At 38.2% G+C, this 25429-nt stretch overlaps 2 protein-coding genes across 4 annotated transcripts; both read left to right on the top strand.

Moving 5' to 3' along the window:
* Positions 1–7854: 7854 nt before the first annotated feature.
* Positions 7855–17837, top strand: LOC131890015 (uncharacterized). Of its 3 annotated transcripts, none has more exons than XM_059239276.1 (4): positions 7855–8319; positions 15288–17059; positions 17128–17339; positions 17472–17837. In XM_059239276.1, exons 1-2 carry the CDS (start codon positions 7883–7885, stop codon positions 15514–15516), a joined length of 666 nt encoding a protein of 221 aa, XP_059095259.1. In that variant the 5' UTR covers positions 7855–7882; the 3' UTR covers positions 15517–17059; positions 17128–17339; positions 17472–17837. The 3 variants fall into 3 exon arrangements, with proteins under 3 accessions (XP_059095259.1, XP_059095258.1, XP_059095257.1); XM_059239275.1 differs by having other exon boundaries at positions 17419–17837; XM_059239274.1 differs by lacking the exon at positions 7855–8319 and having other exon boundaries at positions 16617–17059; positions 17419–17837.
* A 2315-nt stretch (positions 17838–20152) lies between these two features.
* LOC131890602 (uncharacterized) lies at positions 20153–23793 on the top strand. Its single transcript, XM_059239981.1, has 3 exons — positions 20153–21145; positions 21296–21507; positions 23468–23793. The coding sequence occupies exons 1-3, from the start codon at positions 20952–20954 to the stop codon at positions 23770–23772; spliced, it is 711 nt and encodes a 236-aa protein (XP_059095964.1). The 5' UTR covers positions 20153–20951; the 3' UTR covers positions 23773–23793.
* Positions 23794–25429: the final 1636 nt, after the last annotated feature.

The raw sequence follows: 25429 nt of genomic DNA, 5'->3' as shown, positions 1-25429 counted from the left end.
GAAAAACCAACCAAACCAAAAACGATAACCCAATATACGTCATTTTTGTAATGCTAACTATTCTGAAAAAAAAAGATTTTACTCCCTGAAATATGCAGCAAACTGAATTGTTCCACTCTAAAAGGAGAACTATTGTTTTCAGCGAATTCATATTTGCATTATATGTATATTTTTACAATGTTTGTCAAAACCAAGTTGATGGCAAATATATCTGATGAGTGTTGTGCAATGAATCGGATTTTTAATCACATCTTGGCACTATTCAAGCCCGCAAAATATTGAACAAAAACTTTGACTTTCTTGTTTTCAAAGAAATCTAGCTCAGATTGAAAACTTACATATCTGAAAACGTGTGTACAATTATTGTTTTTTTCAAAAACCTTTCTTATGGATATTATGACGGCACACTTAGTTAGTTCTTGAGTAAAAATTGGCGCATGATCTCTTTAATCACTACTGAGTTGTAGAGAAATCAGGGTCTAAGGAAACCAATCTCAAAATGGCATGTAGCATCATCGCCTAAAACACACCAAATAAAGTTGAAACATTTGCTAAGATAAAGCTTATTCGCTCAAAGCATGCACTTGAATTCTGAAGCGAATGGATACAACAGACAGTCCTGTATCTGCTTTCAGGATTTTCCCGAAGATTTTGTCAAAATTGAAAAAAAGAATCTTTGCGACATCATTACCTTAATGAAACCTTCATTGCTTTTCCAGCTAAGTAAGTGATTTTTGTTGTTAATTCCAAAATGAATTTTTTGAACTTTACATATTAAGAGAGCGTTCAGTTATGACTAGAGAAGAGAAGTTGCTAACTTGGCTGACTGTTTTTTTTATTTGGGAAAAATACGAAAAAGGAGGCTTAAGACGAAAATGTTTTGAAATGTGAAAAAAAATGTTGAAAGACGAGAAAAGTACAAAAGCAGAAAGTTGTTACAATTACAAAATGGTAGTTTTTAGCCCCCTTGCTGCGGTTTTTTTCAATTACAAATTGCCTGAAATACATTTGGATTTACTATATACATTCAGCTGCTTCTTTTTATGTACAAGAAATTAGCATTTCTTTCTAGCAGTGCTTGACAAGAAGACAGTTTTTTTGTTAATACGAATGGTGTTGCATACAATTGATTCTCTTCTGGTGCCATGTGCTACTGCTTACGGCGCTTTGGTTCACTAAATGATTTTGGCTTTTGGTTGGATTGAACTCATCATGGCTGGTCTGGCTTGCTCAAGTGCAGCTACCATTTTGGTAACTTTCCTAAACAGTAAATGAGAGTTGATTTAGATTTAATAGAAAATGCTGCACGGAGGTAAAAAAACTTCTCCAAAGGAAAAAAATAAAGCAGATCTAGAACCACTTGACCAAATGGCTCAAAATGCTCTAAACTGTGATAGCAAGTCAAAAAAGAGTTGAAAAATGTCGTAGAAGTGGAAAAGTTGCAAAAATAACTAAGAAAGGTTGCAAAATTGAAAATTTGCCCCCAAATGGGTTTCTTTTTCAAATCAAAAAAGCCATAAAAATATTTTTTTTAAAGTTTTTCATGTTTTCACTATTTTCATGGTCTAGTTATTTTTTATGGAAGAAAAGTAATAGCTTAATTCCATGCGACTCAAAATCGGTCTGAATTGTCTCGGGATTTGAATATGAACATAACAGGAATATTTTAGAGCCAAACCAATGAAATAGAACCGCTTAATCTCATGCAAATCAATTACGATGAAATAGATAATAGCCTGATCAAGTACTCACTAGGCGTGTTCCTAACGCAAATCCAGTAGGTTTTGACGATAATTGTTTTCGATATATCTTATGCCTGTAATTTTATGTGATTCAAGCTCAGATAATGAAATTAAAGGTGTTACTTATGACCCTTGAGCTTGAAAAATAAAAAGATAAGCTTGGGTGTTTCCCTGGAGATTTGATACGGCTTTTTAATCACCGTGTATATCCATGGAAATTTCTTGGGGCAGGAACATTGTTATTGCCTGTTATTCGAAGCGTTAACATCTTAATGATTCCATTCCCAACCTACGATGAAAGATACTCATAGGCAACAGAAGGTCTTACTATTGCTTCGAGAAAAGCTTGAAAGCAATGTGCTTTTTACCCCCCAAAAGCACAAAAACCGTTCATGCATAGTTGTAATGTAACTGTTTTATCTGTGCTAATGTACATGTGTCAAACAGAAAACTTTGTATAACACAGGAAGCTCTTTGGAAACCTTCAAATGTTCTTTACGAATTTACATATTTGTCTGAAAAAGAAAAGTTTTCTCCTGGACTGTCTGTATAACTTTGATCAATGATTCATGCTAAGGGATTTGAAATGTTAAAAATGAAATAAAAGTTACTGTTGAAGCCTAGGTGTGTAAGATCGAGCAAAACCCAAGTCAGCAATGACAAATCAATTACATATGACTACAACTCAAATGGTGTAGTTGAAATGGACCAAAGAGCCCCAAAAATATTTGTCACTTGTTCCTTTTTTCCAACCCCCAAAGCGGCCTCAACTTTTATGTTTTTATTCTAGAATCTTCGGCAGTGGTTGCCGAATACCAAAAACATGAAAATAACAAAGAAAATCTTGTCATTATGTATTCTCAACCGTGAAGATCAAAATTCAAATTGCTACTTGCTCTTTTAGCAATGTTGAGGGCGTTTTTGTCCTTTAATCTTGTTATATTTGTAATCATTAGTGTACTCAAACTTACGCAAATTACATTTATTTGCATCCTGGGCCCTTAAGTGCATCTTTCTACCTTATGAACATCTTTTTGCATATTTGGTCAAGGCTGTTTCATTGACAATATCTGTGATTGGTATGGAAGTTTAGTTACTGTTCAGATGCTGATCCAGTTGAAGCAGAGCATACTGCTATTAGAATATTGGTGTCCAGCTTAACAAATTGCTTAAGATAACTCAGTATGCTATACAACTATAAAGCATCTTTGAAGTGTATTTGCATCCTTATTTGAATCCTGGGCTTGTTTTCTGCATCTTTATTTGCGTATTCGGGTCCATTTTATGCATGATTTTGTGAACCCTAGGAATCACTCACAGTTTATATCTTCTTAATAAAATATCGTTGAACTTGAAAACAAAAGCAAATTTGTAAACAATGAATTGGTTGACAGAAAATTTCCCTTGCCTTGTGCTTTTCACTCATTGGTTTTGGTGTTAATCCTAGATTCTGATCTAGAACATTACTCACTTTGGTTAGTGTCGAGTATTTTTCGTTTTTTGTAAATTTTGCCTAATGGTTTGCATTTCAATTGATTTACAACATAACATTTTTTCACCAGTAATGGTTTTGTATTGAATAGCTCAATTTGATCAAAGAAACGGGATCTCCAAATCGATCCTTTGAATGAGGAACAGCTAAAGCCGTGGCTAAACCCACAAATGAATCAAGATAAACTCTCGCACTTGGGAATCTAGGTACAAAGGTCAAGAAGAATTCTGGTTCGCCAGTCCAAATTTTTTCGAGTAATGATGATGATCGTAACATACTTCGGGGATAACATGTTAGAAAGTGGGAAAATATTTTGTTTTAGGTTATCATGCATAACACCACTGGTCCTTCATTAGCTTCGTTGCTTTCATTATCAGGGTTTTATGACCTCAAAGATTTTCTTCATCCCTCTGTCTTTTAATGCTTCAAACAATTACTGCTGTGATAAGGTCTATTCAAAGATAAAAAAACCATCCAAAAATGTATGCGTCGTATAAGGAAAATGTCTTGATTTCATCGCTCTCTCAGCTTTTCCAAAAATACGCTATTCATCACATGCTGAAGTACTCGTACTTCATAAACAGTATGAAAACCGACGGATATGTGGGTCTTCCTGACTGTGTACCATGCTCAAGGGCATCGGTCTTACTTCCCCTGGTGAAGTAGCTTTCATTAGGTTAAGAGGCCCTGGAATGTGTCCCTAAGACAACGCAACCCAAGATTAAGTACAGGACTTATTGCTGAAGGGCTATAGTGCGCTCCTCACAAGCAAACAAACCTAGTACACTAGTCGCTACTAAGCGTAGAGGATGTGTGGGTGTGGGTGGGCGTATTTACCGAGTATGCGCTCTATCAATGCCATTCAATCTATTTTTCCTCTTTTTATGGCCTTGCTCGCAATTTCTCTCTACATGACGGGCTTTGTTCCGTGTTCCGTGTTCCCGAATGACATCGAAAGTGTTGCTTTCAGTAATACTTGTGGGATGGGTTCTAGAAGTTTATCCACCGTACCCCAAACAGATGCACTCAATGCCTGCAAAACTTGAAGTTCCCTGACCCAACTTATCCTCAAAGTTTGTGTCCCTCAAATAGATTGAAGAAGCAAAATAACAAAAGACTTGTTAGGCTTGCAACATAAGCTCTCGTTTAAAATACGTGTTAGAACTGTATAGTTTATTGCTATCCAATAGATTCTTCGAAAACAGATCAGTCTACGGCTGTAATCGATGGCGGCTCTTTGTTTGCGAAGAAGGCTTTACGCATCTAAACGTACGTGTTGTATAAAAGATACTGGAATATTGTATCAGAGTCATTGTCTTATTGATACGACAGTCGTTAGTACTTCATCAGTAAGGTGATATTACTGAACCCAAGATGTGTAAACTCGAAAAATTTGGCATGCACTCGCATTTTAATGGATCAATCTAAGCAATGCAACGCAACTAGACACGAGATGATATCCAAGTTCAGACTTTTTCCATGCCCAGTCTTATGGTCAAAGCAAGAAAATTGCTTTTTTGCCTTTGCATTTGGTTTATAGAACGGCAAAAGAATTAATGCTTTCAATCCCCATGCTTTTTGACAATTTCAAAATTCAAGCACAGGATTTTAGATAAATTTATAAAAAAAAAAATAACTTCGAATGAGATTTTATTTAATAGTGAATTATAGAATTTGGGAAAACATTCTCTTTTGTGGTTATGAAATCTGCGAAATGCATATGCGATGAGTTCTTGGAAGAGTTTTTGCAAATAAACGCACATGTTGTGAAATTGGACCATTCGCTAGAGCAAGCTGATCGTTCACCCGAAGGAGCCCAATACTTATACCCCTTTACAAATGAATTCCTTTTTATACTGATGCTATTGCAATTGCCTTTAGGCTGGACCGAATTTCAGGAAAACCCTGACTTCCTCCAATGGTTAGATCCAACTTGAAGTATGTGTACACTGGGTATTAATCTTTTTCCCACTTTTATGGTCTGATCAAAGGGGCTTGATGATCCTCTCTTGATGATCCCAAACATTAACCAGTGCCATAATGATGTGGTGGGACAGTTGGAGGTGGATTTTGCTTTCGAAAAGAGGCTTTCCTTCTCGCCTTCGAGAAGGGCGTTTTCGTCATCAAATGAATGAAAGCCTGTGGGACAAAAGGTGATGAGACTCCTGAATATTACTCTGAAACATGAGACCCTGTCTAGAAAATGGAACTCCGGCTGAGAGAGTGCCATGGACTTCGATGTTGGAACAGCCTTGAACTTTTCAGTAAATCTCGATGACTTGTAAAGTCGAGCAACTTTTGGAAAAGCTACTAACATTCGAAACCAAACTCTATTAAAAAAGTCTCGTCTCACGCAAAGTCATTGGTTGGGGAAGCATAGTAAGAGAATGCAAAATGAGGATGAATCAGTTGACAGGTCTTGAATATCGAATGTGTCTGAGTAAATTGATATAATATTATCTTTTGTATGCTGAAATAGCATACAAAAGATAAACACTTACCAAGAAGGATAATGTTTTTTGTTCCAAGCCTTTGATGTCACCTTTCTATTTTCGACTTGAGCGAGACTTCATTTGTTCGCTCGACCTTTTCACCGGAAAAATATATTGCAGTACTTGAGCTCAAGCAAAAAAAACACGTGTGTACAAAAGGTGTTCCTTTTGTTTTTATAGCAATGAATATCGTCAGTAGTGTTGTTGGTACATGTTCAAGAAAAATGCATTTTAAGATATGGGGTTGAGAGGGTGTAACTCTTCATGGAGACCCAGAGACAAATTGTTACATAGGGGTTGAATAGTGGGAGTATATCGATTCCAACAAGAAAAAGAAATCCTCATTCCTAACCTAAAATATCAAGCATTGTTATTGTGCCTTGTGTTTTATACAAAATATACCAAACACCGCGTAGTTTATCTCTCCAGTAAAAGAGCTATTTCCGTGGCGCCCGTTACACGTAAGTGCATAGATCGATCGAATAATGATGATGGTGGTGTACTCATTTTCGAACTAGGGTCCAATTTGCTAGAAAACCCTGCAACGTGTTTAATGGGCTTCCAAAACTTGCGTTCATTAGTAACCAATGCATGATTGAAAGCCCCTGAAGGTGTCCCATGTCTCGACAACTTTCCTTTTTAATTACTTCACCTCATTTGCTATCAACTAACAAACAATAGCCGAGACTACCTACCGGATTCATCCGGATTATGTTAGCTTCCCATTAGCCAATTCTCTTTGTTTTGGCAATTCCCTGTTGGTCTATTACTTACAAACTCTCCAGTCTGCTCGACTCAAATTTCAATGTTCCTTCAGGAGAACGCAGACCTTGCACTCGTCACCGAGAATGAAGGCCGCGTGGTCCTCGGTGAAAGGCCGCCATAGAGAGCTATTGTGTTCGGCATAGTTTTCCTCATTCAGCTGAAGAGCAGGATTTGCTCAGTCTTTCAAAAGCGGGACAGTGGGAACAAGAAGCGGAGGAGTGTTCCACATGTAAGCAAGTTAACCGTGGACGAAATCAAGACTCGATATCAACACAGAAGGTAAAGACACTTGCTTTGATATGAATGAGGGCTAAGGCTAACAAGGTACCACGTGAATTGTCTTGAATCCCTTTCACTTTTGGAAAAATGTTTCGAAATTTGGTTCTCTGTAAGGTGTGAAAGTGACGAGAAAGCAAAGTTTATTTTTTATACGTATATATGAAAGCCATGGGTTTGTGCATTGTTAGAGTCGTTGGATTGCTCATTCTTGGACGATGAAAACGGTTTGCAATCTGATGCTGGTACGGTTAATGAGCGATCGAATCTGGTTTCGGTCAAATTTGGCAGAAATATAATTTCAGAACCCTAAAGAAAATGAAATCAAGACATGCTTGGTAAAATATCAAAACTCTCATTTATTCTTGGAACCGTAATAGCCATAAAGAGACTTTAGAAGTTCCATTTCTAAACCATGTGTTTCTTCTCCATCGCATTCAAATTACCATTGTTTTTTCCATCAATCCATCGGAACTAATTGACTTTTGATCAGCCATATTTGTGACTTATCAAAGTATTCATATTTTGAACTTGGTGCTCTTTTTGAAAAAAAAATATCTTTTTGCTACTTATTTATCGATAGGTAGGCCTCAAGAAAAGCATTTGCTGGCATTGACTCTAAACCTCAAGCCAAATTGGAACTTGATTGTCATCCTCCGCCAAAAGGTCCTTATTTCAAAATTAATGGCCCATACCTAGCTTTAGGCCTTCGTTCAAAAATGAACAGCTTTTTTGTCAACCCTCTTTTTCTGATGGGAAATTTTCTTGTCAAAAAATAGGATCTATATTTTAAGCTAGAGGACATGCAAAGACACAAATTAACATTATGAAGCGCTGGCCTTGTCAATATCTGGATTACACTTGAAAAGTTCCTGCTTCAGTTGATTATAAGTGGAATGTGTGTGTTTAATAGAAGCTCGAAATCAATGACTAGACCGACCTTGAATGCACCCAAAGTTCCCGAGCTTTAATACTTCCCTCTGAAACAAACTTATTGCAGTGTTCATTCCCTCATCGGAGCTTGATTTGAAAGCCTAAATGAGGACCCTCCAAATGGTCTCTCTCTCTCGAAATGCATTGTAGTGTACTTTGAGGTCAATACTTGTTACCTAACCATGATTAACGCCCAGCGGCTTTCCTCAGCCTCTACTGTAGAGAGATCAATCATGACCAATGGACGTATCATGGCCCTGCCCACCGACACGCCCATTCCTAACATCAATCGAATATCAGCTCATGAACAAGGCGACCCCACCTCCAATCGAGCTCAACTGGTTGCACCTCCAAATGAGAACCAGATCATTGGGAGTCACCGAATTCCTTGCGATGAGTGCCGTAAGGATTGCCAGGACATCTTGGCCTTGAAAGACCAATGCTTGAAACTCCGACTAGATCTGGCCAACACCAGAAGGAGACGGGAGCACATGGAGAAAGAAACGGCTCGTAAAATGTCGGATTTAAAGTCTGAACATGTCAAGGCAATCCATGCCATGAAATCAACAGTCCTGGGACCAGAAGACCAAGGCGATGTACTGAAGAAGGATTTCAAAAGGTGAGTCGGAAGCTTTGCTCTTGTGTTCAAAACATCAAAGTATGATGGGATACTTGTGTTTCATTGTAATGACTACTGGATTGCATTGGCTATTAAAAACGTACAAAACGTATTAAAAACATTGGCTATTAAAAGCTCGCGTATTGCCATACGCGAGCTTGTGAATGCCATTGAGAACAAGATACAGTGCTGAACAAAAAGGGTCAACTTTGACGAACTTACTGGTAACCCAGGACCCTGTTGTTGTGGCTCCAAGTGTTTTTGTAAAGTACGTTTATTTAGGCGCGTTTTGAGACAATTCAAAACTGTAGCTCATAGGAGCATTTCTTTACACCATGAATCTTGATGAGATATTTTTTCCATGCTTGTTTTTATGTATGATTTCTCTCTCTCTGACAATTTGGCAAATTGAAATGAGTGATAAATTCAGTCCGTGTCCGGTGCAGGTTGGCTGTAAAGTTTTGTCTAAATTCTCACTCTACAAAATGCCCAAATTCAGGGTGCCTCACTAAATTGTTCCTTGAATTTTCCTTACTTCACATGGCTAGTACTTCTTGCATCTTATGCCTCTGGACATAAAAGTAAAAAATAGATTGACCGGATTCTTAGTTTCAGTACTTTCAAACCATCAAATTAAACTCATTTGGACAAATAGATGTCTCAAAAAGTGTCTGTGTCTCCAAATCAAAATCATTAACGGGTTTCCTGGAAATCAATTCAACCAGCCATACCTGTGGTTGATACATAAACGAACACAATGCAAACTTTGGTGGCAATTTCACATAGTACTTGGTGTACAAATAAAACGCAAAACCTATCGAATTCCAACGGCCAACTACAAGTGCTTATGCTAATGCGATTTTGAGACTACATGTTTATCATTGACTGGATGGATGTTTCAAAGTTTAGCATCATTTGTTATGAACACGACAGTCCAATATTTTCGAATTGTTCATGTTTGGAAGAAAAATTCATGAGAAAATTTTCGATCATTGTCAGAAATCATTTAGCAACCCTCAAATGGGCATCAAGAGTAACGATGATATCTATTCAAAGACAATGGTATCAATATAGAAATGTTACGTGTAACTTTGAGTAAATGAAATACAATCACTAAATGTGCAGTTTCAAGAACTCTTATCATTTTAATCTACGATATTGACATTGAACCAACGATTTGAATTCCACTATTGGCATTGTTCTCGTCAAAGATAATGACAGGCAACAGTCACGAAAGCAGACCAACTCTTGACCAAGTCATACAAAATCTGGGCTGTCCTATCCGCACTCACATGTTAATTGCGGGTTTGAAATGATATTTTGCTGCCACGGAACTTCTCTATCGTATGAAACAAGATTGTGAGGTCTGCTTACAACATCAATCATTGAACGAATGTCAAAAAAATATCATTTCTTCCCATTTAGTGAAGGCAGCTGTAGTCCATAGCTTTAGATTAAGATTGAGAAGTCTGAAACGCAGACAAGAATTCAATAATTCATGCAACCATGAAGAGAAAGCCTCATGGACTATGTATGTTACATAGTAATGTCGCAGCTTCAAAAACCGCCACATTGGAAACAATTCCAAGATGATGAACAACAAGAAAAACTTTTTTTTATCTTTGCGGAGCGCCACCATATTTTTGCTCAATGCGCTTGTGCATCATATATAAACCTAACTTGCAGATAGCTAATGATGCTCGGAAGAAAATTTTGCAAAATCAATTAGGCCTTTGACCTTGGCGTCATGACTTACAAGCATTCGTAACAAAAACTGCGAGATGGATCTGGTTTATTATTGATGAAAAATATGTGCAAATGGGGATCATTATTTAATCAGAACGGCTTTTGGATATCAAGGTTGGACTTACTTTGTATGTTTTCGTCCAATTTCAAATCCGATTTCAAATCGCGATGTTTTTGTTCCATTCGATCTTCAAAGAAATATGGTCCTTCCGAGATTGCTTTCGCCTCTTAGCACACAAACTAGTCGTACAGTACATGGTGGCCTTTGATATGATATTAAAGTTGCAAATAGTGAAATCTATAACTGCCTGTTGCGTTGAATGACTCTTTGACTTGCAAATGATAACATTTGAAAATGGAGCGCTTGTAATCCAATATATTTCAAACTTAATCGAGCCTGGTGTGCTATTCGCAGATGATGATGGTGATGATAAAATATCTGGATTTCGTAAACACTCCCATATTTTAGCATTTCGATTTTGATTGCCTGGCAATGCAAAGGTTCCGTAGATCTCGGAATTGCATTTCCGGTTGTACACCAAAAATATTTAGCCTGCAGGGGCCGTATTGGTATTTTTTCATTATCTCACTCTTAAAGCAATACTTCGTGGGTCTTTTTAATCTCAAACTCCCAGATAGTCGGGTTTGTTAGGAGCTGAGCCCAGTTTGTTTAGCTGTTGTACTGTAAACTACAAACATTTTTTTAAATCTAGGAATCAGTCCTTTTTCTTGATTTGGTTTTTCACGGGCTTATAAGAGGACACTAGAGGCACGAGAGGACTCTTTAGAGTCCCTGGCTTATCTAACAGCTCAGGGACTCTAAGGAGAGGAAATGTCACGGTTTTCTTTTGTGCGCCAACTTAGGCCATTGCCCTGAATTAAGACAGTAACTCTAATATAAATAAACCAAGATTACCATGCCACACAGTACATTTAAGTGTATTTTTTAGTAAATAATGATCTCTTTGATATACAACTCTGTTCAAATACCAAATATTTCTGAATTAACTTTAAAAGTCAAAAGAATAAATGAAAGAACCATGAACATCAAGTAAATCCAAATACAATCAAATTGTCTTTAAAATCCGTAAAATATTGGCAAAATTTGCTCAAAAACATTTATAGAAAAAAATGAACAAGAATGAATTCGTGAGGAACTTATTCTGAAAATTGAGGAAAAATGTATGATATAGGCAAAAAAGTACATGTACATAAATATTAACATATAAGTATATCTATAATGGACAATTGATAATCTTGTTTTAATCCACACATTTGGCAAAAAAACATCAGGCATTGGTAAATATTAGATGAGTTGCTTTTGAGTAGAGTTTGAATATCTACTTATTAGGAATTTTACATAAAAGGCAGGTTTTTTTAAGGTGCACAGAGTAAGACCGCAATCCAGACCACTACATTTGAGTTTTAGACTCTAACAAATGGTCTTTTGCATGAGTATCCAAAATAGTCAATTAAAAAAAGGTGTCATATTTGTTGAGGTGTATCCTTTCATGATTTTAAAAATTCAAATGAGTTTAAAGAGCAATATGTAGCTCAGAGCTAAAATATGACTACTTTTGATTTGGGGACCATTCTCAAATTGACAACCATTGATTCATAACAAGTGTACCAAATTACTTGAAAGTTGGTCAAGATGTTCCTGATACGAATTTCTTCAAACAAGATTATTGGCAAAAAAATATTGACTGATTGTGTTTAGAGCAAATTTTTGCTTTACTAGAAATACCTAATTATTATTTTACAGTAATTGTAATTGAAGACATGATAGAGGTCATTTTAAGTATATTCAAACGTCTTATTTGAAGCACCAAGCATCAATGGTTACAAAAATGATATTAGCCACACTCTTTGAACAATATTCATGCCAATGATATATATTAGAAAAATTCAGCATCATTAGTTTAGGCCTAAGTTGGCGGGAAAGGTTTGGTGATAACAAAAAAGTGGCGCTTCCTTGCTCTAGTGTCCTTGAACCGCTACAGGGAATGTAATACCCAGTACTATTAAAATCATAGGTTATAATTCGTCTATTTATTACCTTTCAATCTTTATATGGTATTTGGTCTACCAAAGAATTTGAGTTGGCAGACCGAACTAGTCTTTGAATATAGGGTTGATCTGGAATGCTATCTAAAGGTTTGTCCAAGTTTGACTTGAAAGATGTAACCGGATAAAAAAGGCTTACGAATGCCCTACGAATATTAGAGGGAAGCAAATCAAACAATGAAGGAGCCTGAGAAGGAAGAAAAGTGGACTTCATTGTTCGAACTATCCTGGATTCTCGAGTGCTTGAAGGTGCTCTCAAAATGCACATTAAGCCTCGACAGTCACCAGAATTGACCCTAAATCCTGGGTTGGGACAAAGCTCATTGATACTTTTGAAGACGTACAATATTAGATACCTTTCGTACCTTCTCTGAACACTGTACAGTTCCAACTTTTTTAGTCTCTCGCAAAATGAGAGCTCTCTCAATCCTGTAATGTTCCTATGGCCTTCAAGAAGATGAAGAGTAAAGCCCCCTCAACATCTGGGGTCTCTCCTTTCCAACTTTCACTTCTCCGGACTCTAGCCAAGCCACTCCTCCAAGATCTGTTCAGCCTCGCCCTCCATTCTTCCTCCTTCCCACCAGCGTGGATGGATTCAGCCATCATCTTCATCCATAAGAAGGGGCCCAGGGACATTCCAAATCGCTCTGCAGAACTCCTTCTTGAAGATGATGTCGACTCTACTAGTTGCCCGCTTTTCCGGATTGGCCGAGCATAGGGATCTCCTCCCAGAGCTCCAATTCGGTTTCCGGAGAAGCCGCTCAACCACCACGGCAGCTACTCTCCTCTATGAAATTATGCATTTCAACATCAGCAATAAGATGAGAGTGTATGGATGCTTTGTGGATTTCTCCAAAGCATTTGACAGGGTGGACCGAACGCGGTTATTCCTCAAACTCCAACTGTGGGGAGTTCCGCGTTCAATCTGTGTCCTGCTGTCCAACATCTATGCGGGACTCAGATGCTCCATTCGTTCTGGTGAGGACCTATCCCCCTGCTACTTCACTTCCATTGGCCTTCCGCAGGGGGATCCTCTATCGCCAATTCTTTTCAATCTTTATGTATCCGACCTGCCTGAAGCCCTCACTCACCAAGGCCCCACCATCAACCATTTTCCTATTCAATATATTCAATATGCAGACGACCTGGTTCTCTTGGCTAATTCAGCCGTGGAATTGCAAAATGCCATCAATGCACTCCACGGTTATTGCCAAGAGAACGGCCTTCAAGTCAATAATATCAAGACGAAGGCCATGGTTTTCCATAAAGGTCGTCTGCCTCCCACCTCCTTCCATATCCACCATAGTCCGATTGAAATCGTCAATAATTTTAATTATGTCGGTTTCACATTCTCCACTCAACTCTCCTTTACCAACCATCTTAAATCATCAATAGTAAAAGCCAAGGCCAGGATCGGATACATGTACAATAGACTTCCTATCAAGAATCTCCCCCTTCCAATAGTTCTTCAACTCTTCCGGACCTACATCTCTCCAATTTTCCTTTATGGCCTTCACCTTTGGCTTCCCAACTCCGCCCAATCCGCCCTCAAATCCGCCGATGCCACCTTCACCAAGTTCCTCAAACGATACCTGTGCGTGCCCCAATATGCCAATAATGCATGGACGCATTTTCTATGCGAAACCGAGCCCCTCACCATCGGGCTGGCAAGGTTAGTGTCCAACAGTGTTGGGAACCTGACCTTTCCGGAGGTGATGTCCGGACACAAGTTGTCCTTCCCGGTCAAGGACTTGGTAACACCTTATTGTCCATGGCCCGACATCCCTTCGGAGTATTGGCGGTCACGCACTTTTGTCCGGCTCCCGGTCCAATGCCATCAACGACGGGAGCTGACAAAAGATCTGTTCCATCTGGCCCATCCTCTACTCTGCAATAACCAAGAATTCCATCATTTACCTTTACCTAACTGTGTTTGTATTGTCTGTGATTTCCCTCTTCCCTTTTTTCATGTGCATTGAACCAATTCTAGTCATACTCATTGTGATATCACTTTCTAGTCGACTATTTTCTTGTTTTTACCTTCTTGACATTTTACTTGTTTTAACAACCAACCTCTGTATAATGTATATACATCATATTGTATTTTATAGTTATTTTTACGCCATGACATGACCAAGAGTCGCAATAAAGATTATTAATATTATTATTAAAACACCTTTTGACTTGTTCGACCTTTTTCAAACCTGCTGAACTCATTGGAGCCCAAGTGGGTGAAGCTTATTCAAGATGTGGTTGAACAATCGACTTGTACAGAGTTAGCACCGTGATGCTATATCTGGACTTAAACGTGCGATATATCCAACCACACATTTGAAAAGCCTTACCCACCTTCAACTGGATATGCTCATCGAACTTTCCATTCTTTTGGAGTTCTACACCTAAATCTTTGATAGATGAGACCTGCTCAATATCTTTACCTCCACTATCTACGAGTGGAGTATTCAAAGGTGTTGACCCGAAGGTCATTGAGCGGAATTTCATTCCGTGGTGGGCCATATTACTCTCTGTAACCCAAGAGTAGATTATTTCTAGGTCCTTTGCCAGCCTACTGGAATCTTGCCCATTCCTACCACAAACTAACTTTGTATCGTCAGCGTAAGAAGAGAGACTGGCAGTAATACTAAGCTTTTGAAGCAGGGCAACGAATATTATAAAATGGAGGGGCCCTAAGATGGAACCCTGGGGAACACCTGACGTGACATCATGAATGTCACTAAGGGATCCCTCGGCCTTAACAATTTGCTTCCTATCATGAATGAAGCTTCTTATCCAATTGAGAACCTTGCCTTGGATCCCAATGTCATGAAGTTTGTTGAGCAAAAGGCCATGATCTACTTTATCAAAGGCCTTGGCAAAATCAAGATAGACAACATCATCTGACTCATGTCTTTCCAGTCCCTCAATGACCTCCTCTAAATGCTCAATCAGTTGGGTAACCCTGCTAAAATGTGCTCGGAACCCGTGCTGGCAAGGAGGGAAGTTTCTCTGATACCGCCAAAAAATATGGCATCCTCATTTGTGATTAATTTCAAATATCCAACAGAGGGCGAACTCAAAAGTTTGAAAATTTCGCCCTTTCTTCTCTACTTTCGCTTAGGCGTTTCGCCCTATCAACCCATTCCTTATGATTTCAGGCTTCTCGTGGACCACGAAACCGTGGCTCGTGAAATCTGTCATGAGAACCAACGTCTTCGTGATGAAATTGCTAAACTTATTATTCACATTGATGTAAAGTCGGTGGAGGCGGATGACGAGTGTTTAAAAGTGGCGAAATTGCTGAATCGACTTAAAGACACCAAACGAGGCATGAAGAACATCCACGGGGACGATGATGAATCTTACATTGAAATCATCATACCTTAGCATAAGTTGTGCCATGGCCGTGAAAGTAAATAGGAAATGGATGAAAGATATACCTAAGGAAAATGTAATGAGACGTTTTTGAAACGAATGTTATTTTTCTTTATTGACGCGAAATGTCTCTAGAATACAACAGTATTATTTGGAGATAAAGGCTTTTGTTGGCTAAATTACTCTCCATCTCTCGCTCAGGCCTTTCAAATAAAACTATAGTTTTGGTAAATTTGTTAAGAATAAATGTAAGCGTGCAAGAGAATGGTGTTGAATCATGACCTTTACACACCGCAGTACTAATCAAGATCTTCAATAACTTGTCTCATTTCAAAGTATTTTCTGAATAAAAAGGTTTTAACGCAAAAGGACCCACTTTCATGCGCATGCGTTACTTTGTCAAACTTTCGTCACACGACGAAAAATAGCGAAAAAGCCGACGATAATGGATGGGCAAGATTTCTACAAATCTGTGCAAACTTCTCAAATTGCAGTCATGCCAAGTTTGTAAACACACCTAATTATACGCAGGGCACCATAAGAAAAAGAAACCACGTAAAAGTATAAGTCATTCTCCTTGAAAACTCAGTCCAACGAAGGGCACAGGTTGGACGAATTAACCTTTGTGTCGAACAACTTTACATCGGAGTGCCAGTTAGGTACGAGAACATCTTTTTGTTTTTGCACAGCTTTGTTGGGTCATATGAATAAAAAAATAGAACTTATTTGGTTCCAATGCAGTCTTTCATTGGTCTTGAGGTGCTGGAAATTCCATTCCCAGTAGCGGTAAGGAAATCTGCAAGAATCCTTTTTTTACTGCAGACGGTTTTCTCCACTAATCAGTTGGCGGCATTACATTGAAACTGAACGGTTTGAACTTAATTCAACTAATTAAACCAAAAATTGCCTAACCTCCAACAATAATGAATATAATCAAAAATGTATATCGTAATCTTATATTAAACTACCGCAACCTAAAATATTGAAGGCCAACTGATTAGTGGCAAGTAACGCATTCTTTACGTCGTTCTTGTACGAGATAAACGTTATCGTCAAGCGTGAGGCTTCGAACTGACAGGTAGGACTAGCACGCCACGCTCTACTGTTTGTACTTTCTTCATGTCTTGTCTGACCCCAAATATTTAGCTGAATGCGTAAAACGCTTTTACTCTGATGCGAAACCAGTTCAAGTCAAGCAAAATTACTTCACAACAAAGCATTTTCTTTCATTCGAAAACATGAGCAAAATCATCCAGAAAAGTCTTCAAAGTGTGATGAAGGACGATGTGTTAAATCGTCCAAACTATGATGGCTTTGTGGTTATTGGAGCTGGATTGCCTAGAACTGGCACCACCTCGATAAGGAGTGCCTTGGCCACATTACTCAACGGGTCTTGCTATCACATGATGTGTGTGGCTGAAGGAACTCGCGTGGAAGAAGACTTCTGGTTAAAGGCTCTGAATCGTGAGATCAAAAGTGACGAGGAGTGGCGAAAGTTCTTTGAAGGCCGCGGATATCGAGCTGGGGTGGATTTTCCTGTATCCTTCTTCTACCGGTAAAATACTCTTTTTTGACACCATCTATGTCTTTGAATCGAGCGATTTTGTTTACTTTTCATTGCAGTGATATGCTAAGAGCATTTCCCAAAGCGAAAGTAATCTTAACAGTGAGGAATCCGGAAACGTGGTACAAATCGGTTCGAGAGACCATTTATGAAGGCAACAAAAAGACCAAAGATTTTGCCGTAAGACTATTTATGCAAATAGCTGGTAAAACTAATTTGGTTGAAGTCATAGACAGAACTGCTTGGGAACCAGCTGAAGGAGCGACTAAAGGTATTGTGTAGTAAAAAATCAAGGCTCCTAATACAAACCCCTAAAGACATGCTTGGCCTTTGTCGACTTTTAATTCTAGGAGTATTAGTGGCCATTGACGAAGGCTTGGAATCATCAATAGACTTTTTTCAGCAATGGAACAATTCCGTGAGAAAAACTGTCCCTAAAGAGCGTCTATTGGAATTTGATCCCAAACAAGGGTGGTCTCCACTATGTGAATTCTTGGGCGTGCCCGTTCCTGATATCCCATTTCCAAGGCTGAATGACACCAAAGACATGAATCGTAAACTGGCTGGATTGAGCGCTTTAGCATATTCAGTGGTTTATGGCTTACCTATTTTGCTTCTTATGGTATTGCTCTACTTCTTTTATTTTTGAATTAAATGAAATAGCGCATTAGATTAAAAAGCAGACCAGTTTTAAACCAGTATACATACAAATCGTACCAGATCCGTCTTCGAATAAAAATATTGAAATATAACCCATGAGTTCCTATAATTATTATTTTTTTCGCTAATCTATTGAAAAAGGGTGTGTCCTTGAAAATTGATTTATTTTATTTTAGTGGGCTGTCCCAAGATAGATTTCTAGGGAATGGAAAATCTTTAACAAACAATCAAATGTTTCTGAACTGTTCCTGAGAAAGGTACTTTTTGTCTGACCATCCGTGCTTTGTAAGATCCAAAAAGAAATGACATTGAGTACAGGGGTATTACAAATTTTGGCTGTAAATTGTTGCACCAGATAATTTTACTTTGTGCTCTCTTGGTTTGCTCAGAAAAATGTGTACATTGTGCCCATAGTTTTTAATGATATCATTTTCAAAAATCTTTCAACTTCTGTGATATAAAAACGATAACACCAACTTTGTAGGAAGATCTTTTTTTTCGGTAAAGGTATGTATTTTCACGTTCTTAAATCGTCAGCTTAAATAGGGGCTTCTACGTTCTCCTTGACTGAAGTTACAAACTATAGGTACTTGAGACACTTGACCAGCAAGTCATGAGTTATGAGCATGTATGCTTGACGGAGACTTGACAAATATTGGCTTAAGTCTACAGGGTATCCTACAAGTCTTTGCCGGTTCTAAAGTGAAGCAATAAAATACCTTCTTCAACTCGACTGCCAAAACTCTCCAAAGATATTTTTGAATAATGTAGTCACCAACTTTATCAGGATAAACAGTTTCTGTATATGAATGTTAATCCTGATAAGGTTGGTGACTACATTATTCAAAATACCTTTGGAGAGTTTTGGGAGTCGATTTGAAGAAGGTATTTTATTGCTTTACTTTGGTTCCCATCTGTTTCCCCCAATGGCAAACTCCCACAGTAGTTTTCCGCCAGTCAATCTCCCCCACATTGATTTGCCCCAATAGCAAACTCCCTAAGGAGTGAAGTGCCCCACAGTGAACTCCCCCACTGTGAACTCCCCCAACATGAAACTCCCCAAGGAGTGATATCTTCCTCAATGAACTCCCCCACAGCAAATTCCCCAAGGAGTGAACTCCCCCACAGTGAACTCCCCCAACGGCAGACTCCCCCACAGCAAACTCCCCCTCAATGAACTCCCCCTCAGTGAACTTCCCCTCAGTGAACCCCTCACATTGAGTTCACTGTGGGGGAGTTCACTGTGGAAGAGTTCACTCCTTGGGGAGTTTGCTTTTGGGGGAGCTCATTATGGGGGAGTCCACTGTGGAGGAGTTCACTCCTTGGGGAGTTTGCTTTTGAGGGAGTTCATTGTGGGCGAGTTCACTGTGGGGGAGTTCACTGTGGGGGAGTTCACTGTGGGGGAGTTCACTGTGGGGGAGTTCACTCCTTGGGGAATTTGCTGTTGGGGGAGTTCATTGTGGGGGAGATTGACTGGCGGAAATCTACAGTGAGAGTTTGCTGTTGGGCAAACAGATGGTTCAAAACACGTAGAATTTTTGAACTTTCTTGCTGTGAAGTAGTTGTTGGGCAATTAATCAGAAAAATAACACTTAAATCAGTTGCTTTGCACATAAAAGCACCTGCATGCATATCTAGAATTTACAAATTAATTCCAATAAAGATTACATGTTGATATAGATTGTGCACTAATGATTCACAGACCTAAAGGAAATTTTTGGTAATGACAATCTTCAAGCGGCCAAAATAGTCAAAATTGACTTCTAACTAAAGAATAAACGGATTGGTTTTGTTGAAGCACTTAAGAAAGTAAACAACACATTTGTAGAAATTGTTCAAATTGTCATATGTCATACTGGGATATTCTCCTGCAGCAATTGTCTCCTTTAAATGGCAGCTGTCTGATGATTTCAGCACAAATTTTGGAGGTCACTGGAGTACTTATCAAAACAGTAGAGGTACTAATAACCCAAGATACAAAGCGCAATACTAAACGAAAAACTTGAAAGGTTTCAAAAAGTCTTATGTAAAATTTAAAAATCCAAAGTAGGAAAAATAAGTCTAGAAACAGCTTTGTTTTTGATAGAACAGGATTTTTATGAATGTTAATGGGTAATACTGTAATAGCTTCATAAAGTACAACGCTACATGAATCATTACTTTTATGGATAGATGGGTCAACATTTTTGGGACCCCCTGTATTAATAGAACGTCTTACCCGGGTTAAGGGTACGACCGTCCGAGCGGTCTGATGTCATTCTGCACATTGAGCTGACATGAACTTCTCGAACTATAGTAAAACATTAACATACCTTACAAGGCTACGACAAGCAGGCAGTCTTTTCATTCAAGATAACTCACGAATAATTTGACTCTGAAATATTCAAGCTCATGGAAAAAGTCTTGAAAAAAGTGTTGACTACGGGTTCCGAGTTGCCGGCTATGGTCGTTAAAAAATGTACTCTGAGATGATAGCTTGGCAGCTTGCATACACTAGAGGTTGCGTTGCTTGCCTTTCGAGCATGACGTAGCGTATTGTAACTTTTGAAGATTTTCTTGGTTGGAATAAAAAATGTTACGGGTTCGAATCCACAGAAACCTTTTATATATTAAGTTGATTTTATGATAAACTAAATGTTGGGAATTGATATAAGAAGGCAAGTTGGTGTATGCCAAATTGTAAGATCCATTCATCTGACCCCCACAAGAAAAGGACTTAAGCAATAATGGTTCAATACAATAGTTTTAGTTGGGCTGGGTTGAAAAGGGCTCAACCAATCTCTAAACACACAAACAAAGCCCAAATGTAGGTATAAATCCATGTAGCATTCATACTGGTGCAACAAGCAAAAACGAAAATGGACTTCATCATAAATAAAAGCATCCCACACTAATACGTGTTTCCTAAAATTCATTTAAATCCAAAATCGTGTTGTCTAATCCGATTGGAAATTAATTAGTCAATCAATAGTTGGAGGCAAATTGCCAAATCGGCCCCAGACAGGTCCATGAGAGATGATGAGAGACTTGTGCCCTGATCAAGCGCGCCCAATCGTCGTTGCTCTAAAGTCTCCGTGAATAACGCTAGAGTATGTAGAGCAGTTTGACAGCTGTCATCTCAAAGTTCACTTTTTAACGACCATAGTTGCCGGCCGATCAAAAGGCCAATTATGACGGGTTTGTTGTGATTGGAGCAGGGTTGCCGAGAACTGGAACCCTGTCAATGAAGAGTGCCCTTGGAACCCTCCTCAATGGTGCGTGTTACCATATGATGTCCATGATTGAGGGATCACCAGTCGAGCCAGCCTTTTGGGCAAAGGCTCTGAAAGGCGGCGTAACTCCCCAAGAATGGCGAGACTTTTTAGGTGGTCGTGGTTATCGCGCAGGAGTGGATTATCCAATATCACGATTTTACAGGTAGGGTGATTATGCTTTAGCTTAAAAATCTAACTTCTCAAGGGCAAATCGAGGCGCTCCATTTCATCATCAGCTTCGTTTTATTTCTGTGCTTATAAAAAAAGGTCTGTTTAAAGGACAAATACTCAATTTGTAATTGTTTCATTTTAGGGAGCTGATAGAGGCGTACCCCAATGCCAAAGTCATTTTGACCACCAGGGACCCTGAAACGTGGTACAAATCTGTTAAAGGCACAATTTACAAGGCGTCATCTATCGTTAAGAAACTTCCAGTATATCTCTTTTTGAAATTGATGGGAAGGACCTTGACAACAAAAGTTATGGATGATCTTGAATATTTGCCGGCAAAAGGAATGGATAAAGGTAATTTTGCCAATGTTGGAAATATTTGCTGATACTTCTGGCATGTTTCCTAACACAATGTAACGACCACTTGGCTGCATCTTCATCTTTTAATACCGTTTTTGACTATCAAACGAGGTTATACCGAACAAAATAGAAACTTAAAGAAGAGTTTTATAATGATATCTGTTCAGGAAAAGTTGTAGGGATCCTTAATTCCAACTTCCTATATTTTGGAGAATCCTTTTCTATAGCCTAACTCTCGATTTTGGCAAAGTTAATGCTCTCTTTGAAAGCATTGGAAGAACATTGCTGAACTCTGGTTTGAGGCCCTTGATGTTTACCCATCATATTAGATTGATCTTTCCTGAATAATAAGTGCAAATTGTCATGGTCACATAATTCACTCATGGGGGTCTATGATGTGATCCAAGCGGTGGGCCTTTTTGTAAGGAACTAGTTCAATCCAAATTTCGCTCTTTGTGGCCTCACACATCTTTGTCTAAATGTAAAACATCCTTGATGATCCAATGATGCCCACCTTTGGCTAAAAGAATATTTCCTTGATAATTTGATTATATCCTTCTGGTTCATTTTGTTTTTCCCGAAGGACGATTTGTATACCATCTTTGACCAACCCCATGGGAATAACTTCTTGTGTATTTTGGCCTAAAAGCCAAATTTAGACCTGAGGCGAAGTTTTTTAAATGGTTGTAGCTCTGTGTTAAGGCTTGGCCATTATCCAGAATGAGCATTCTCTCACCACTTTAGCCAGTCCATTTTCATACCGGTTAACGCGCAAGCGTCTACCTCTGAAATAAGAGCTTTAAAACAGGCCTCTGGTAACTTGCTTTGTAATTCTTTACCTGATCGGAACACATTCCGAATGGTTCCAAATGTGCAAAAGGACCAAAAATGCTCCACCTTTCGTCCACGAAGAAAACGACATCCCCAGATCATTCTCAAAACATCCCATTCTGGAACTTATTGAGGAATATAGTGTTTTTTCCATGGAAAATATCTGTCAATAAATGTTTGGCAAATAACATGAAGTATTTTCATACCTAAAGTGTGTGTTTATTACGCGGTCAGCTTGAAGAGGCTCCCTGTAAAAGAATTAACCTTCCCATCAGTTTTGACATATTTTAAAAGTTAAAATTATTGCCAGATTGGTAGGAAATTCCCACAACGAGCTGTGGAATAGATCTTGACCCTTTTTGCATTGGTTTTGATGATCCCATGAAGGTTTTAGTTGCGTTTCCCTTGGATTCAGCGAGCAGGATAATTGATTGGCTCTGCCATTTCACCTTCCATTGTAATGTTTATGTTTCATGATGTGAATTTCAATGCTTTGCTTGTTTTTAGACCACAACTAGTAGTTAAAAATCGATTCATATGACTTGGTTGAAAATAAAGGATCAGCTATCACCCTCATTTTAATTGAGTGCAAAATTTCGCTACGCCTACGGTTACTTGAGACGGCCATAACGTGCGCTTAAAACGTATCTTTATGCAATACAGTATCTTTGAAATAAGTTTAAAATATGCAAAGCGTTATATTTTAGAACCTTAGAAATACACAAAAGTTGGTCAAAGCATGAAAAATGCTAAAAAAAAAACTCAAAAAGATAAGCCATTTTTCGAACAAATACTATAATGAAAAAATCGGAGGAATGGAAAGAAAGAGGACAAGAGAAGTTCATTATTCGAATTAACCCCTAGAGTCGAGGGCTTGAACGTGCTTTCACGTTAAACATCTAAGAAGGTTTTTTTGTAGTTTGTAGAACAAGCAGTTCATAGGCTTGTATCTATTTAATTTGTTTTGATTTCGCTCGTCTTTTTTACAATTACTTGGAATTGAAATTGCTGTCATTATTATTTTACAGGTCTGCGCATTACGCTCTATCTCTAACATAACGTGACATTTGAAATGGTGCATTTCCTAAATCTATATGCCTAATTGAGCGATATTTTGACATAGGTATTTTCACTGTGATTGAGGAAGGGCCCGAATCTGCCCAGAAGTATTTCGAGGAATGGGTGGAATCTGTGAAAGAATGCGTTCCCAAGGATCGTCTCCTCGTATTCGAAGTCAAAGAAGGATGGAAGCCACTGTGTCAATTCTTGGATCTTCCCATTCCAAACGTCCCATTTCCTAGATTAAATGACACTGCATCCATGGCTCAGACTCATAGCAACTTGGAATATTTAGCCAACGCTATCGTTTTTGGGATCCCAGCCTTTGTTGGATTCATATTTTGTATGATTTACACGTACTATGGATAATATAGTAATTGCGGCCTTGTTCCTTGTAGTAGTACAAATCGTTCATTCGACCATCCCTTTTCTTAGTTTTCACTAACATAAACCATTATTAGATTAATCTTATTTCAAAAATCGACCTTGGAACATTATTATTTGGACCCCAATTTCAATACAATACTTGCCTTTTCTGACCTGATAAGGTTTGGTTTTTCACGGGCTTTTCTAACCGCTACAGGGAATGTAATCCCCATTTCTATAAAAATGAAAGTTTATAATTCGTCTATTTAATACCTTCCAATCTTTATATGATATTTGGTCTACCAACGAATTTTTAGTTGGCAGACCGAGCTAGTCCTTGAATGTAGGGTTGATCTGGAATGCTATCTAAAAATTGTCCAAGTCTGACTTGAAAGATTCAACCGGATCAACAAGGCCTACGTATTCCCTCTGAATATTAGAGGGAAGCAAATTAAACAATGAAGGAGCCCGAGAAAAAAGAGAAGTGGATTCATTGTTCGAACTAGCCTGGATTCTAGAGTTTGTTGCATGATTCGGGGAAAGCCACTTTATTGGACGCTGATGATGTCCTTGAATGTCTTAACGTTTCCTCACAGTCTTTACATGTTTACTTTTAAGTGCAGTGTTATGGTAAAGCCCTTTGCCAACACTGCAGGGATTTTTGATATGAGGAACCTGAGCCCAATTTATGAATAAAAGGAATGAATCTTAGATCGAGAAAAGGTCGGACTATACTAAATGGTGCTCAAAGAGCCCTATCAACTTTCGAGGGAAATTTCCAATCACAACTTGGCATTTTTTTGGCTCAAAAAGTCATGTGAAACAACTTTGTTCTTTTTGCTTTATGGCATTCTAGCCCACATAAAAAACTTACATGCTTATAATTTAACTTAACATTATAAAAAACGAAAATTTTCGAAAACCTACTCGACGTAGTTTAGGAGTACACTTAGTTATCTCTTGAATCTAAAGTATTATATCATCTGTTTTATCGTTACTTTGTTACATGGGATTTAGTGGTCCAAATTTCATCGTTTTTGCTCCATAATGCCCCGGTTACATGTTAATTTAATTTCCCAAAGAATTAATGTCGATTTTCAGTATCACAAAAATGAACGATTATTTTCTTTTCCTTGCATAATTTCAAAAAGAACTTAAAATCTTATACAACCAAACATAAAATCCTCAAAAAGTAGATTTTTGAAAATTTATTTTAGAATCAACCCAAAGACATTTAGTAGAGCGGTCACAAATATCAATGAAGTTATAAAGAAGCTATTTTCAATCAGTTTCAACACAGTCTTCAAGAAACGACAAAATCTATAACATTGTCTATTGTATGTATTGCCTTCAGAATTCAAGTTAATGCATAACTACGTGTACATATGATGATTGTAAAACATATTTTCAAGGATTACATTTTAAGTGTGTTTTAACTGACATTACATTGCATTTTTAGCTGTTGTGAGACTATGCAAGAAAAGGAAAAATAATTGTTCATTTTTCTGATAAAGAAAATCGACATTAATCTTTTGGGAAATTAAATTAACATATAGCCGGGGCATTTTTGGGAAAAAAGCGATGAAATCTGGACCATTAAATCCCATGTAACTAAGTAGCGTTGCAATAGATAATATCATGATTTATATTCAAGAGCTAA

Source organism: Tigriopus californicus, chromosome 11 (assembly GCF_007210705.1).
Source record: "Tigriopus californicus strain San Diego chromosome 11, Tcal_SD_v2.1, whole genome shotgun sequence".
NCBI lineage: Eukaryota > Metazoa > Arthropoda > Copepoda > Harpacticoida > Harpacticidae > Tigriopus > Tigriopus californicus.
This window is presented reverse-complemented; position numbering and strand designations above follow the sequence as displayed.

Coding starts and splice junctions, on each gene's coding strand:
- LOC131890602 (XM_059239981.1), top strand. CDS start 20,952: ATGAAGAGTGCCCTTGGAACCCTCCTCAATGGTGCGTGTTACCATATG. Junction 21,146..21,295: donor CCAATATCACGATTTTACAG/GTAGGGTGATTA, acceptor GTTTCATTTTAG/GGAGCTGATAGAGGCGTACC. Junction 21,508..23,467: donor GGCAAAAGGAATGGATAAAG/GTAATTTTGCCA, acceptor ATTTTGACATAG/GTATTTTCACTGTGATTGAG.
- LOC131890015 (XM_059239274.1), top strand. CDS start 16,743: ATGAGCAAAATCATCCAGAAAAGTCTTCAAAGTGTGATGAAGGACGAT. Junction 17,060..17,127: donor CCTGTATCCTTCTTCTACCG/GTAAAATACTCT, acceptor TTTTCATTGCAG/TGATATGCTAAGAGCATTTC. Junction 17,340..17,418: donor AGCTGAAGGAGCGACTAAAG/GTATTGTGTAGT, acceptor TTTTAATTCTAG/GAGTATTAGTGGCCATTGAC.